Here is a 14602-nt window from a genome sequence, read left to right on the forward strand (position 1 = left end):
ATTTAGAAACAAATTAGATACAATGGTATTGCTACTAACAATGACCAAACCTACATAAACGACTTGTTCGTTTGGCTGATAAGACATGGTAGAAAGTATTGTTGGTTGTTTTATTGTGAGAGAAAAACAATGCTAAAAAGTTGCTTCTTTTTTAGGATTAGCTCGTCATGTGAGGATCAATGTGGGTGCTCTAAAAGTACCCTCTAATCAGTAAGAACTATTCCATCAAATCATGCTCATGCTCTTGAACGAGCTACTAATAATAGAAGACATAATAAAATCAATCAAAAAATTTGAGACCCATAGTTTATCAGAATTGCTTAATTATTTTGGTTCTCTCACATTTGTTCTACACAATAAAGTAGCCTCGTCTCTGGAATATCTGCACCATTGTCATCAATCTAGAAGAGATATTATTATTCTTAAATCGAATTTTGAAAAGACCTTTGATAAAGTTGAACATGATTTGATTAAGATAATGGAGCATAAAGGTTTTCCTGATAGATGGATTGCTTGGATGAGGCTGATTTTCAACTCTGGTATCAGCTGTCATGTTTAATGGTGTATCAGGGAAGATTGCTTGGATGAGACTGATTTGAGAGAGAACAATGTAGCAAGTACGGTAGCTACACAGTACTTTGAGAGAGAAGAATAAGCGTCTGCAGCAGGCGCAACCAACTATTCTTGCAGTATGGGTAGAATTTCTAGAGGTTATTGCATGACACAGATCGAGGCGCCCAATAACCTTGTGTGATAATATTATGAAGTCTCTTGTTCATACTATGGAGATTGATTGCCAGCATCACTCGCCCATTAGTTTGGGTCAAGGCACTCCCCATTCATTAGCTATACCTATGCTTATCCATTTTACTTTCTTTGAGAGACAAACTAGTCCTCATTGTGTTAAAGCGCACAGCGGTTCAGGAGAAAGTTTGCAGCATCTCCTGTGAATGCGATTAGAGTTCCATATGATACCTCTTTTTGTGAGTGGTATCCGCTAGGTCGCATGGTTATCCTAAGAGATGAATCTAGAACACTGTCTGTTCATTTGTCTTATATTTTTCTGTCAGATAGTAGTGTTTTCTTTCACAATAAATCAGCGAACAATATTTTCAGTCATGACTTTTCAAACAAGGCCTTGTTTAGTTCTAAAATATTTTGCAAAATTGATACTGTAGCTTTTTCGTTTGTATTTGACAAATATTGTCTAATCATGAACTAACTAGGCTCAAAAGATTCGTCTCGTCAATTCATACCAAACTGTGCAATTAGTTTTTATTTTTGTCTATATTTAATACTTCATGCATGTGTCTAAAGATTCGATGTGACGGAGAATCTGAAAAATTTTGCAAAATTTTTTGGAAACTAAACAAGGCCCAAGTGAATAAGAGTTGAGTGAGCCTCGGGGCTCTAGAATTGATTTTCTCTCCTCTTCCACGTAGTTTCACAGTTGATTTTTATAACCTTCTTCAAAATTATAGTGAGATATGCTGATTAAGCACTGCATTACTACTCTTTTTTTTCAAAGCTGTACCTGTCATACTTGAAGTGAAACCTACCACTCTGTTCCCATCGAGGAACCAGGAGAACTGACACCGGGTCCCACCTAACAGATAAGCCGGCAGAGGCCCCACATGGCAGCAACCCAGCACCAGCTGCTCCCGGGCTCGAGGATATTTTTGTCCGTATGCCCACCATCCCAGCAACTGACGGAGGCAAGGCCACCACGTGGCGACACATGGTTGGCTGCTCGGTCGCGTGCTGGGAGACCACGACCTGTGAGCGCGCCACGTCCTAACCACTCGACGGCGCACTCCCCGCTCCACTGCGCTGCGCTGCGCCCCCAATACCCTGGATCCCCTGCGCCGTCTTCCTCTGCTGCATCATTCGCAATCTCAGGTCACGGAACTCTACCCACTCGTCAGCACCAAGCTACAGCTAGCTAGTGCTCGTGCCTTTCCGACGAGAGGCGCATGTGACTCGGTAGCAGTCTTGAGGCTTTGAGCTCTCCTCACCTGGTGTCCATGTCTTTTTGGTGCTGAGCTGAGACTGAGAGACACGTAAGGAGGAGGACGAGGGAGGGAGGGAGGGGATGGAGTTCAAGAACTGGGGGTCGTCGTCGCAGCGCCGGCCGGCGGTGGTGGTGGACGAGGGGCAACCGTTGGCGAGACAGGGGTCAGTCTATTCGTTGACGTTCGACGAATTCCAGAGCGCGCTCGGCGGGGCCGCCACCGGCGGTGGCGGTGGCGGTAGCGGTGGCATCCCCAAGGATTTCGGCTCCATGAACATGGACGAGCTGCTCCGGAGCATCTGGACCGCGGAGGAGACCCAGGCCATGGCCTCCGCCTCTGCCGCAGGAGCGGGCGCGGGGATGCCGCTCACGCCGCTGCAGCGGCAGGGATCGTCGCTCACACTGCCCCGCACGCTCAGCGCCAAGACGGTCGACGAGGTGTGGCGCAATCTCGTGCGCGACGAGCCGCCGCAGGCGCAGGTGGCGGACGGCGGCGGACACCACCAGCAGCACCGCCAGTCGACGCTCGGGGAGATGACTCTGGAGGAGTTCTTGGTCAGAGCTGGCGTGGTCAGGGAAAACCCCGCTCCAGCTCCTCCAGCGCCACAGCCCTTGACCATGATGCCGCCGCGGCCGGTACCTGTTGCCCCTAAAAGCTCCGCCTTTTTCGGGAATTTACCGGGCGCCGACGACGCCGCAGCTGCGGCAGCGCTGGGGTTCGCACCGGTCGGCATGGGGGATCTGGCCCTGATACCGCCCAGGGCGGCGGCAGGCATGGGAGGCAGCGCCATGGCTGTGCAAACAGCGGTGAATCAGCAGCTTGATTCTGGCGGGAAGGGGTACAGCGACCTGTCGTCGCCAACGGAGCCGCTGCCTTTTTCATTTGAAGGGATGATTCGGGGGAGAAGGCATGGAGGCGGAGTGGAGAAAGTGGTGGAGAGGCGGCAGAGGAGGATGATCAAGAACAGGGAGTCCGCCGCGAGGTCCCGAGCGCGCAAACAGGTCTCAACCTTTTGTACTGAATTCATGCATGTCGATGTCTTACTAATCAAGCCATTCGTTAGTGAAAGACTTCAATCTTGTTGGGCCGAGAGTAACATGTTACGAAAATTTTATCCAAATTAACTCAGTGTGCTTCTTGACGCGTGACGTGGTGAACTATATCGATTATCAATTGCGGTTGTAATCAGAGTCATTGTACAACAGGCAACCTGAGCTTTCTACTTACTGTGTGTTTCTTTAAAGCAGACAATTTTTCGACTTTCCTGTTTCGGTAAAAGTTTCTTATTTTACTGCATAGGCTTATACAATGGAGTTAGAAGCTGAAGTTCAGAAACTCAAGGAGCTGAATCAGGAACTGGAGAGGAAACAGGTATCTTTTCTAATTTTCTCTGCACACCATGCCTAGATGTAAACTCAAAACGTCTTAGTAATTTATAATGGAGGGATACTTCTTCAGTGCATTGCCTCTCGAGATGCATTTATTTTTACTCATTCTAAAATGGGTGGTTTCAGCATGCACCATGTTGCTGGCATCAATAGAGTTCCTGTGTATCATTCATATCTAGTCTACTCCTGTATTCTTCAGCGTGACAGCTGCGGTACAGTGTCCATGTGTTGTGGCGCACCGAAACTGTGCATTTCCAAAAACAAAAAAGATGCACCCTGTACATGTCTGGTTATCAATAATATGAGCATCTTTCAGTACATCATGGACCATGTTTTGAAGTGAACATTACCAAAGAAGGAACACAGGAACAGTTTTTCAGCATATAAATAGGCTTGACATCCGGACCACATTTCACTTAGGTTATGCTGAAGACTTTTAAGAATAGGCACACATTCTTGCATCGCAGACTGTCCTTTGGATGTGCTCATACTACTGATCATTCATTTCTTTATAATGCAGGCAGAGATTATGGAAATGCAGAAGAACGAGGTAACTGTTAATTCCAAACTTCCTATGTTTGACTCCTGTACATTATCATGACGCTCTTTCCAGTTTGCTAAAAATTTGGCAGAGAAATATTCAGCCTGTAAGCATACTACTTCTATTACTTTGCCAATAACCAAATGAAAGGATGGGATGAAGAAAAATCCATATTATTCAAGTATACTCCATTAGTCTTGCATTGTGAGTTGCTAGCTGAGCAAACCAATCACTAAATAACTTGGTTGTAGGATTCAGTAAGGGACTCACACTTACAGAGTTTCTTTCTATTCTGCACATTTAGGCCTTGTTTACTTCCCAGAAAATTTTACAAAATTTTTCACATTCCCCGTCACATCGAATCTTTAGACGTATGCATGGAGTATTAAATATAGACGAAAATAAAAACTATGCACAGTTTGGTCGAAATTGACGAGACGAATCTTTTGAGCCTAGTTAGTCTATAATTGGACAATATTTGTCAAATACAAACGAAAGTGCTACAGTGTCGATTTCCCAAAAATTTTCGGAACTAAACAAGGCCTTAGTTCAACTTAACTTCAAATATACTACATTACCCTTGTACCCTACTCAGCCTGAGTTCATATCGATTATGATTCTCTGTTACTCAACAAATTATAATTTTCTTTATCCAAAGAAAAAATTTGAATAAAGCTTTTAAGACAGGTGGCTTTGATAGATGTGTGGCATCTTAATATTATGGGGGCTTCATGACATGATAGGATGAATGGCCACCCTTCTTTTCTGTTTCCCTCCTGTTTTTCCTCTCTGTATAGTGTGAGTGTTTTGTAACTATTTGGTTTTCGGAGTTTTCCTTTTACCTCCTAAAATATTTTACTGCAGATATTTGAAGCAGTTTACATTTTACAAATATACAACATGTTGCTACCAGCACGTATATAATTCTAACTTTTCATAATAACCCACCTGTTTTTGCATTTGGTAATGATGATTACAAATTTTGCCCGACAGACACCAGAAATGTTGAAGGATCCATTCGGACGGAAGAAACGGCTGTGCTTGCGAAGAACACTGACTGGCCCTTGGTGATGATTGTCTGAAACAGCCGATGACTTGCAGTTGCTACATACCTGCAGTGGTGCTTGGGATCTGTACATAATTTCTCCCCTATAGACTAGCGATGAACATAGTCGGAATGATTGTACTGTTAGCTCCCTTCCGCCGCTTATGTAGTGCAGCAGTACCATAGTGGCGGAATCGAAAACTGACATGTAGATTATGTTAGTAGAGTTGCCTAGCTTTGCATCTTGCCAGAACATCGTATTAGAGATTGGATGCTTTTAAAAGATCGGTGACTGGGTGTAAGTAGATTGATGGGATCCAAGCATGGCAGCGTTCAGGATGCAGCCCGGCTTGACGACTGTATATCTGATGGCTATAGAGCTGTAGTATATGCAAACTGTCCCGCCGCTGCTTGTGTGTAATGGTGAAATCAGAATCCATTATCTGTATACTTAGCAAATATACTCACAAGAACTTCTAATACCATTCATAAAAACTATTGATTCAAAATTCGGCCATAGCTGAAAACATTCATAAAAAATTAGTGCCCTGCTGTAGATGTGATGGCGCTTTTTATTGTGTACACAACCTCTATAGTCCATACAATATGAGTGTATAATAAAACCATCTGAGTGTATAATAAAACCATTGCATCCCATCTGTTGAGCTAGCAATCATTCTTTAGTGATATCACTTCTTCCACAGGTGCATCTACAACATGTTCCCTGTGAGTATACGAGCATGCTATAAAGGCCCCATTTGAATCTCTTATAACGACACCTGTTCCTCCATTCTAAACTTTCATTGATATTTATTAATATCTTTCTTACTATTGGTTTTTTTTTCTATCCCACTCTTTATCTGAGAGTCCTTTTTAGGCTGCTGGATCGCTATAAATGGGCCGACCTGACATTGCTCCAGATACCGCAAGCAGCGGACCGTCTTCGACAATCTCTCTTACAGCCTACATTTGTTCCGTTGTAATCTCGGCCCAACTTGCACCCCTCGCAGCGCCCAGTTGGTGATCGGACCAACGGAAACTTTGTCAGTCTCACAGAGAGCGCTTCACTGCTGGGACGGAGGGAGTATGCCCGTGAACACAGTTCACCGTCACGGTCATCATCCCGGCAAAATATTCAGTGCAAACCAATGCAATCTACAAAAACCCCATTAAAATCATAATTAGGAGTTTTCAAAAAAATTTAAACTTTGATCACCAATTGTGCATCCATAGATACACATTGTCACAAAAGTTAGGATTCAAACTCATTTTATACAAATTCATATGAAAATAACAAATTTCACTTGCATATGCACTAGAGGATAAAACTTTTAGAATTATTGTCCTCTAGTGCATATGTAAGTGAAATTTGTTATTTTCATATGAATTTGTATAAAACGAGTTTGAATCTCAAATTTTGTGACAATGTGTAAATAGATGCACTATCGATGTGCAAAATTTTAAATTTTTTAAAATTCGTAAGTATGATTTTACACATGGTTTTCACGATTGCAGCGAGTGTATGGTCCGCCGATGATCCACGCTAGCCTCGCCGGGATTCGATAGGTTTTGCATCGGATGCTTTCCTGCTACGTTACACGAGTACGGGTACGAGTATCGGATACAATACGTATTGGATACGTGGATACACACTTTCTAAAAACAAAACCCACTAAAATGGTGTATCCGAGTATCCGTATCCGCGTATCCGACGAGTATCGGATATGGATACGTCACCCCTCTTGGAGTATCCGTGTAACATAGCGCTTTCCTGAATGCAGCTGCTCCCTGTCCCAGTCACGACGATAAATGTTCAACATTGGCGTCGAGTGAACTTGGACTTGATGCCTCGATCTGAGCCGTATGCTATGCCATGCACTGGCGCTATGGGTGAGTGGGTCTATTCCCTCCGTGGCTCCGTCCCGTAGTTATTTGTGTAGAATGCTTTTATTTTCTAGGAAAAGAAAAAACGCTAGAGAAACTTATAGATTGCAGTAGTATAGTAAATATTGTTATAGGATTGTACAGGTAAAACTTACTCAAATTTAACTAGATTTATATATATTAGTAATATTGAATCTTCAAATATGCTTATTATAAAAAAACATATTTGACAAACGGTATTAATTATGTACCATAAATATTAATATTTTTATATATATTTAGTCAAAGTTTAAAATATGTGACTTTTGGAAGTAAGAATGACAACTTTTATGAGACAGAGAATATTTTACATTAGTAATTCGAGGCCAACAGAGACACCAAGTAAATTCTCGCTAGATGCGCTAAGAAAAAAGATAAATTCTAAAAATCTTCACATTAATTAGAAATATTTAGCCTTTAATTTAGTAGATTTTAATCATCATTGCTGACAATAGCCACTAGATTGATTGTAATTTATAGGAAAAAATTGCGCACCTGTATTATTACGAAAAACACATAAATAACCTCTAATTTTGCATCTAAATTATCCACCTCTTCCAATACAAAAGACAATTCAAAATAAACCTCCAAATTTATATATACATTATCATTATGAAAAACAATCCCTAAATTTGCATGTAAATAACTTACTTTGACATTATGAAACATTACTCAAAATGACCCCCTCACATTGCATCCAAATTACCAATCTTTACTATTACGATGAGAGATAATTAAAATAACTGTCCAACTTTGTATCTAAGTTACACACATTTGTCAGTATGAAAGATGATTTAAAACATACCATATGATTATCCACCTTTACAATTATGAAATATAATACAAAGTAACATCCTAAATTACTATAAATCATTGTGAAACATATTTTAATGTATTAGCTTATATTATGTAAGAAAAAACTTATTGTTATGGGCTTGTTCGGTAGCCCTTTTATCAGCGACTGTGGCTGGAGCTGCATCTCACTCTCACAAATTAATGTGCAAAACGGCCCATAGCTACTACAGCGAACGGGCATTTGTACTATTTGCACGGACAATCTTACTAGTAGTTAAAAAAGAACTTTAGTGTCAATTAGAGAGTGTTACCGTATAAAACTTTAGTGTCAATTAGAGAGTGCTTCCGCATATTACCATAGATAGGCGAGAGTACTAGTTTATTGGGCTCACGAAGACGATCCATAACTCATCATCAACGTAATCTGCAAAGCTACATCTACAACGGAGCTCCTATGTCTTCTGATGTCAATCACAACCAGAATCTGCACCAACGGCCTCAACCTGCTAGTGAATGAAACCACGGAGAAAACCGGGGTCAGCATCGCTGCCCAGCTCGCACGGATCCGGCCCCAACAAAGCAACCAGATCGAGCCGCCCCCAAAAGCTGGGACAGGGCCACGCTGTGACCGAATCATATCACACCTGTCGACCGTCCTGACGCGTCCTCGGCTCCTCCTTTGTCGTTGGTCGAGCGATCGATCAGGACCGCAGGCACGACGCGGGCGTTAACTTTATTGGCCACTGGCCCGGCCAGGACGCCTGGCATGTCCTGGGAGCACGTGCAGGCACGGGACAAGAAGCGAAGGCACCAGCACGGCCGAGCGTGCCGTGGTCGCAAAAACAACGCGGCCAGCCGGGCGCGCGCCCGCCCGCGTGGTGCCGGCGCACGGTGCTCTTTGCCTTTCTGGTACGAGAGGCAGGCTAGCTAGCGGTTGCCAAAGGCAGCGGCAGCCGTGGGCTGGCGCCCGTGTCGTGGCGCGGCGAGATCGTGTCTCGATCGTCTTGGGTTTTGGCCGGTCTAATGTGCGTGCTTGGCTGCCCGGTGCTTGTTCCCCGGCGGAAGCGAACCGCGGGCCGGAGAGCGCGCTTTACAGCGGCGCGCGCGGCATGGTTATCGCTGAAAACCGAATCAAAAGATCAGGCCGGCCGTTTGCTAGCTTTCGCTGCCGCCGCTCTGCGAGCAGATCAAGAGCGAGCGAGCGACGAGGAGTGGCGGCATGCGTCGTGCAGGATCCAGGATCCGATCTCGCGCTGGCCGGCAGGGCGTACGTTACGTACGTGCACGGTGGCCGTGTGTGGTGTGGTTCGGCATTATATCCACCGTACCGCAGGCGTATCATGGTCGTTCGTTAGGAAGGTGGCAGGGCGAATATTTGGCCGGCACGGGCGATCTGTCACTACTCACGAATGCTGGTATCGATCCGTCTGCTGTTTCGCGCACGCTTCGCTCACTTCCTTCCTCGGCCAATAACCGGACGATTAGGCGTACTCCAGTAGGCATTATTATTGCCACCCGATGGCGATTAGCTGCGGCACTAAAACAAATGGTGTGGTCCAATGCCTTTTTCGTTTCTGTGCGGAGTATAAACAAAACTCCCACCGCATCGTGTGCCCCCTAGGGAACAGATAATGCACGTACTACGTACGAACTGCATATGTATGTACATACATAATGCACGAATGTACATGATGCATGCTGGCAAGTGTGTACGCACCTCTGGCACTTTAATACTAGTCTAGTATAGTGCTCTACATGCTCCAGTTGGTTATCGTTAGTTACAGATAATGAGCATCTCTGCTCATCAGGATTGGTCCCCTCAAGTCTCAAGCAGGTACACAGAGCTAGCGTGCCAACTATAATTTGCCCATCTCGTGCAACATCTGTAGGCGTGCCAGTGTATATAAACTGTACATACATTGTTCGGTGCATGTTCCCTCGCGAAGCAAATGAGCCAAACTGGAACGTTACTTTACAGTCGGATCACAAATTGTTTCCAGTCATCCGCTCTTTTTGTCAAAAAAAAAAAAAACGGTCGTTACAAAACCGAGTGTGTGAACTGTCCATGTAGAACTTTAGCCAAACCGAAGAAGGCTACTGAAGGACCACAACAGAATACCATGTGGCCCGATGGACTTTCAGATAGATACAAGGTCAATTGTCGGTTGCATTTGCATTAAAGGTCCCCCAGGCAAGCAGATGTTTTAAACGGCCAAATTGTGGGTCAATTGTGGCTGCAGGTAGACTTCCTGCGTTTCTTAGGCATACCATATAAGCCAGGAGCTCACAGACAAGCTGTGTTCAGTAGTGTGTGTGACAGGGTAATAGTAGGTCCTGGATTTGTATGCAGAAAGGTACACAAACTTTATTTTAAAACGCATGGGCTCAAAGATCATCGTATCGACTATCCTGATACTTCCCCGAGGCTTTCTACTCCATCTATTCTAAATCGTGGGTCACTTCAGCCATGTGCTAAGTCAAAAAAAAATTTCTAATTTGTTCAACTTTATACATCAACATCTACCAAATTGGTTTCACTAAATTATCCATGGAACATGTTTTGTTATTGCATTTATGTTAAGCTGTGATGTTGATATATTTCTAAAAAGCCTTTTGAAGTTTGAACATTAAGGTAACCAAGGATTAGAAGGAGTATGTGTGATAAACTATCCTTGGAAAGTTGCAAGTAGATGAGAAGCGGTCAGCTTATTTGACATACCGTCCTACCTTGCCGCAGATCTTAGTATTTCTTGGCCCTTGTCCAACAAATATTGGCCCATCAGGTGCAGTTTTGCCCAACAGTCCATATGCTTACGTGAAGATCTGATAATGATAGCCGTATCTGTGAAAGTGAAAGGCAACACCGTGCCATTTGTGCACATTAATACTCAGCACTACTAGCCTTGTTTAGTTTCAAAATTTATTCCAAAATAGACACTATAACACCTTCGTTTGTATTTATCTAGGCTCAAAAGATTTGTTTTACAAATTACAGTTAAACTATATAATTAGTTATTTTTTTCATCTATATTTAATGTTCTATGCATGTACCGCAAAATTTCATGTGACGGAAAATATAAAAAATTTTGTAAAATTTTTTGCAACTAAACAAGGCCCGCAAGAACAAAATGCAAGCTGTGTCACAGTGTCAGTTCGTCAGCTGTAGACTGTAGAGCCAGCTGCCTCACAGTCGTACCAGACCCTTTTTCAGAACTGGGCATGGGCACTATCCTTGTCCATGACCATATCTACGCGCATGTCGGAGAACGGCGAGTGCGAGTCAGAGGAACACACGGGAGTGGGCAGGCGCCAACCGCAAGGCGACGCCGTGGGCTTCACCTTCCCAGCGGCAACGGCGCCGGTGCATGCATTAATGGCTGCCGCGCCACCGCTCGCTGGGATGCCTGCCTGCGTCGTCACACAGCTCACAAGTCACAAGCAATGCGACAGAGAGAGAGGGCGCCAGCCGTGTTCACGTAATAGTACGCCTCCACGGGCCGCTCGCGTCGCGCCGTGCCGCGCGCAACTGCGACGGACGGAGGGAGACATGGCCCCGCGAAAAGCAAGGGACAAAGCCTTTCTTTTTGGGCGGGTACACCGTGGCGCACGGAAAGTGGGCATGGCATGGAGTGCGCCCGGCCCGTCGTCGGTCCGTCTCCGTCCGTCCGTGCATGGGCTAGCTAACTACTTCCACGCACGATGTTCGTTTCCTTTCGGATACGAAAAGGGCAATTTGTGGTTAGGAAGGAGTTGTTAATCGGCGTAGCTTGTACCACAAATTAAAATGATCATGGACCGCGAAGCTTAATTAGTTCGCAGGGGAAGAGAAAAAGCTACAAGGCACAGCAGAGGATGTCGCGACCGGGAGGCAACTCCACGTATGCTCCTCGTGCATGCCGGGCACCCAAGCAAACACTTGCTCATGCTACATACAGCCTGTGAAAGCGTGATTGCAACTCGATTATGGACCTTTGCATTGTCTGATGATGAGCTGATCCATGGAGAGAGAGAGAGCGAGCCATGCTAGCTAGCTAGCTAGGTATCGTTGGATTCGACTATTGAAGGAAGGTTCGCATGATCTGTTTCTGGATATATCATAAACAAAGATGTAGCCAGTAGGAACACATCAGCACCCACCCACCGTGTCTGTTAAAAGCTTCGACGTACTAACGGTATCCAACAGTACACACTCAAAGAAACGTTAGTTTAAAAGATCACCAGTCCGTTGCAAAATATTGACGGAGCGTTTTTAACTACTGTGTGTGTGTGTGCGCGCGCAATTGTGCCTTTTCGGCGAATTTAGCTTGCATTTCTGGGACACTGTAGTATCTTACAACGAACACGGTGCTTGGCGCACATGAGCACGGGCATAATTTACTCGCGCGCTCATGCGCGCGAACATGGCCTAGTTTACTTCCTCACTTAATTATACTAGTGTACTTTGATTCGGACCGGAGATAACAAAGAATGAGAAGCGTCCGGGGTGGCGGAGATCGATCGAGGTCACGGGCGTGCCAGCGCTTGCGCCAGGCGCTGGACCTTGGCGGCGATCTCCGGCGGGATGCGCACGGCGGCCGACCGGGACCGCTCCTTGCCGCGCCGGAAGTCGAGCCCCAGCGCGTCCGACACGTCCTCTGAGGTCCATCCGGCGCGCCGGAGCGAGTCCGAGCACCGGTCGGTCTTGAGGACCAGCGCGTCGAGGATAGCCTCGGAATCGGGTGCTGGGGCCCCGGCCTCCTCGCCGTCGAAGAACCCGGAGGCGGTGACCTCGACCATCTCGTCCACTTCACGGTCCCTCCACCCGCCTTTCTTCAGCATTGATCCCAGCTCGTCGAGGTAGTTGTCGACCCACCGCGGGGTTGACCGCCGGGGTGGCGATGAGCAGCTTGAGGACGAGGAGGAGGATGAGGAGGCGGTGGAGGCTTCCGAGGACGATGAGTCGCGGCGGCGGCGGTCGGACGCGGCGTCGCTCCAGAACTCGATCCAGCGCGGGGCCTGGACGGCGTCGAGGCTCCGGCGCGTGCACGACGGCCTGCTGGTCGTCGCGCCGGCGGAGAGGAGCGGGGACGCGAGCGGAGAGGAGGAGGAGACGACGTGATCCATCGCCGTCGTCGGCTGGAACGAGGAGTCGCGGGTGAAGAAGTGGAGCAGGTCGAGGCCGCAGCAGAGGACGCGGTCGTCGGCGACGAAGAAGACGGGGTTCCCGGCGAGGCAGGGTCGGCAGGGCAGGTAGCAGCGGTCGAAGAGCGGCACGAGCAGCGGCGCGCGGCGGATGGCTGAGCGGGCCAGCCGCAGGGCGCGGTCCGGGTCGGCGGGCCTCCGTCCCCAGCACCGCGGCCACAGCGCGCCCCTCGCGACCTGGAGCGACGCCGCCGCGGCGGGGAGGTCGAACGCGGCGCGGAGACCCGCCCGGCCCCGGCCGCGCCAGTCGGGGAACCCGGGACCCGAGGGGACGCCGAGAGCGAGCACGGCGCGGAGGTCGGGAGGGAACGTGAACCCGAACTCGGCCTCCGCGCGGGCGAGCTCCGCGTCGGTGAGGCCCGGGAGGACGGTCACCCCGGCGGCGTCGCGGAGGTGGGAGAGCACCCCCGCCGCCACGGCGTGGAAGGAGTGCAGCCCGTGCCGCGGCGACGCGGACGCCGACGAGGCGCCCCCGGCGGCGCGCGTCGACAGGCGCCGTAGCGCCGCCGTGTGCGCCACCGACGGGGCTAGCCCCGCCATCCGGTGGTCCACGTCCACCATCGCTAGCTGCTGCTGCTGCCTCGGTTTCAAACGGAGTGTGTTGTGAGCGCTGTTGCGTCTCGGGTGCGGTGCGGGAGTCCTTTGAGATGCCGAAGCAACGGTTGCTGAGACTGAGAGGAGACGGGCGGAGGGGTGGGTTATATAGGGGAGGCGGCGGTGGGCGTCGGTAAGACAAGGGTGGGGTCGACGCCCGTGGACGTGGGGGCCCTGCGGAGATCTGAGCTGAGCGTGGGGCGAGAAAGCGACGGCGTCGCGGACATCATCGTGTGCTTCGTGGCTGCTGGTGGTGTTAACGTTGGGCGTCTCCACTTGTGAAACTCTTGTGGTCAGGTACTCCGGCGAGGGAGCATTAACTTCTCGTACTCGTATGATCCATCGTATCGCGCATGGTTACTGTTTCACAGCAAGACTTTCTTAATCTTGTACTCCCTCAGGCCTTGTTATTAAAAAAAATTTGCAAAATTTTTCAGATTCTCCATCATATTGAATCGTTCGGCATATACATGGAGCACTAAATATAGATAAAAAATAACTAATTATATAGTTTATTTGTAATTTGTAAGATGAATCTTTTGAGCCTAATTAATCTATGATTGAACAATATTTGTCAAATACAAATAAAATTGCTACAGTGTCTATTTGAAAAAAAAACTAAGCAAGACCTCAGCCTACACAGAAATACAATTCTCACATTGTGAGAAGTTTGACTAATTAAAAAGTACTAAAACTCATAAGATAAATTAGTACCATTATATTAGTTATATAATATATTTTTATAATACATTTATTTGAAGATATAAATGTTATAACTATGTATATACTATTTGATTAAATTTGAGTTTCTTTGACTGTCACAGTCCTCTTAATTGTATTCTTTTCGGATAGAGGTACTATTATTACTAATACCTTTTTTTTGAAATAAACAAATAAGAACGGGTGATATTCTATTTTAGCAGTGACAATACAAAATCAGAGATGGTGTAGCATCAATCGATGGAGCTACAGCCTACAAAATGTTTTTTTTCGTTCCATTATTCAGTGCCTGGGCCAAGGACACCTGTGTTCATGACCCCAGGAACGACGCACAAGTACATGCGGATAGGGAATCCCTTGGCTTGCCAGAGATGGAGGCCATAACTTGCTTGGGAGCACTCGG

The 14602-nt window shown here is 46.9% G+C and overlaps 2 protein-coding genes across 2 annotated transcripts; one reads left to right on the forward strand and one right to left on the reverse strand.

Annotated features, from left to right (window-relative positions):
• On the forward strand, positions 1370-5495 carry LOC8063702 (bZIP transcription factor TRAB1). The gene is made up of 4 exons (XM_021454381.1): positions 1370-3013; positions 3312-3383; positions 3921-3950; positions 4935-5495. Exons 1-4 carry the CDS (start codon positions 2093-2095, stop codon positions 5010-5012), a joined length of 1101 nt encoding a protein of 366 aa, XP_021310056.1. The 5' UTR covers positions 1370-2092; the 3' UTR covers positions 5013-5495.
• Positions 11895-13545, reverse strand: LOC8081052. The gene has a single exon (XM_002462443.2). It carries the CDS (start codon positions 13444-13446, stop codon positions 12208-12210), a length of 1239 nt encoding a protein of 412 aa, XP_002462488.1. The 5' UTR covers positions 13447-13545; the 3' UTR covers positions 11895-12207.

The sequence above is a fragment of the Sorghum bicolor genome, chromosome 2 (assembly GCF_000003195.3).
Source record: "Sorghum bicolor cultivar BTx623 chromosome 2, Sorghum_bicolor_NCBIv3, whole genome shotgun sequence".
NCBI lineage: Eukaryota > Viridiplantae > Streptophyta > Magnoliopsida > Poales > Poaceae > Sorghum > Sorghum bicolor.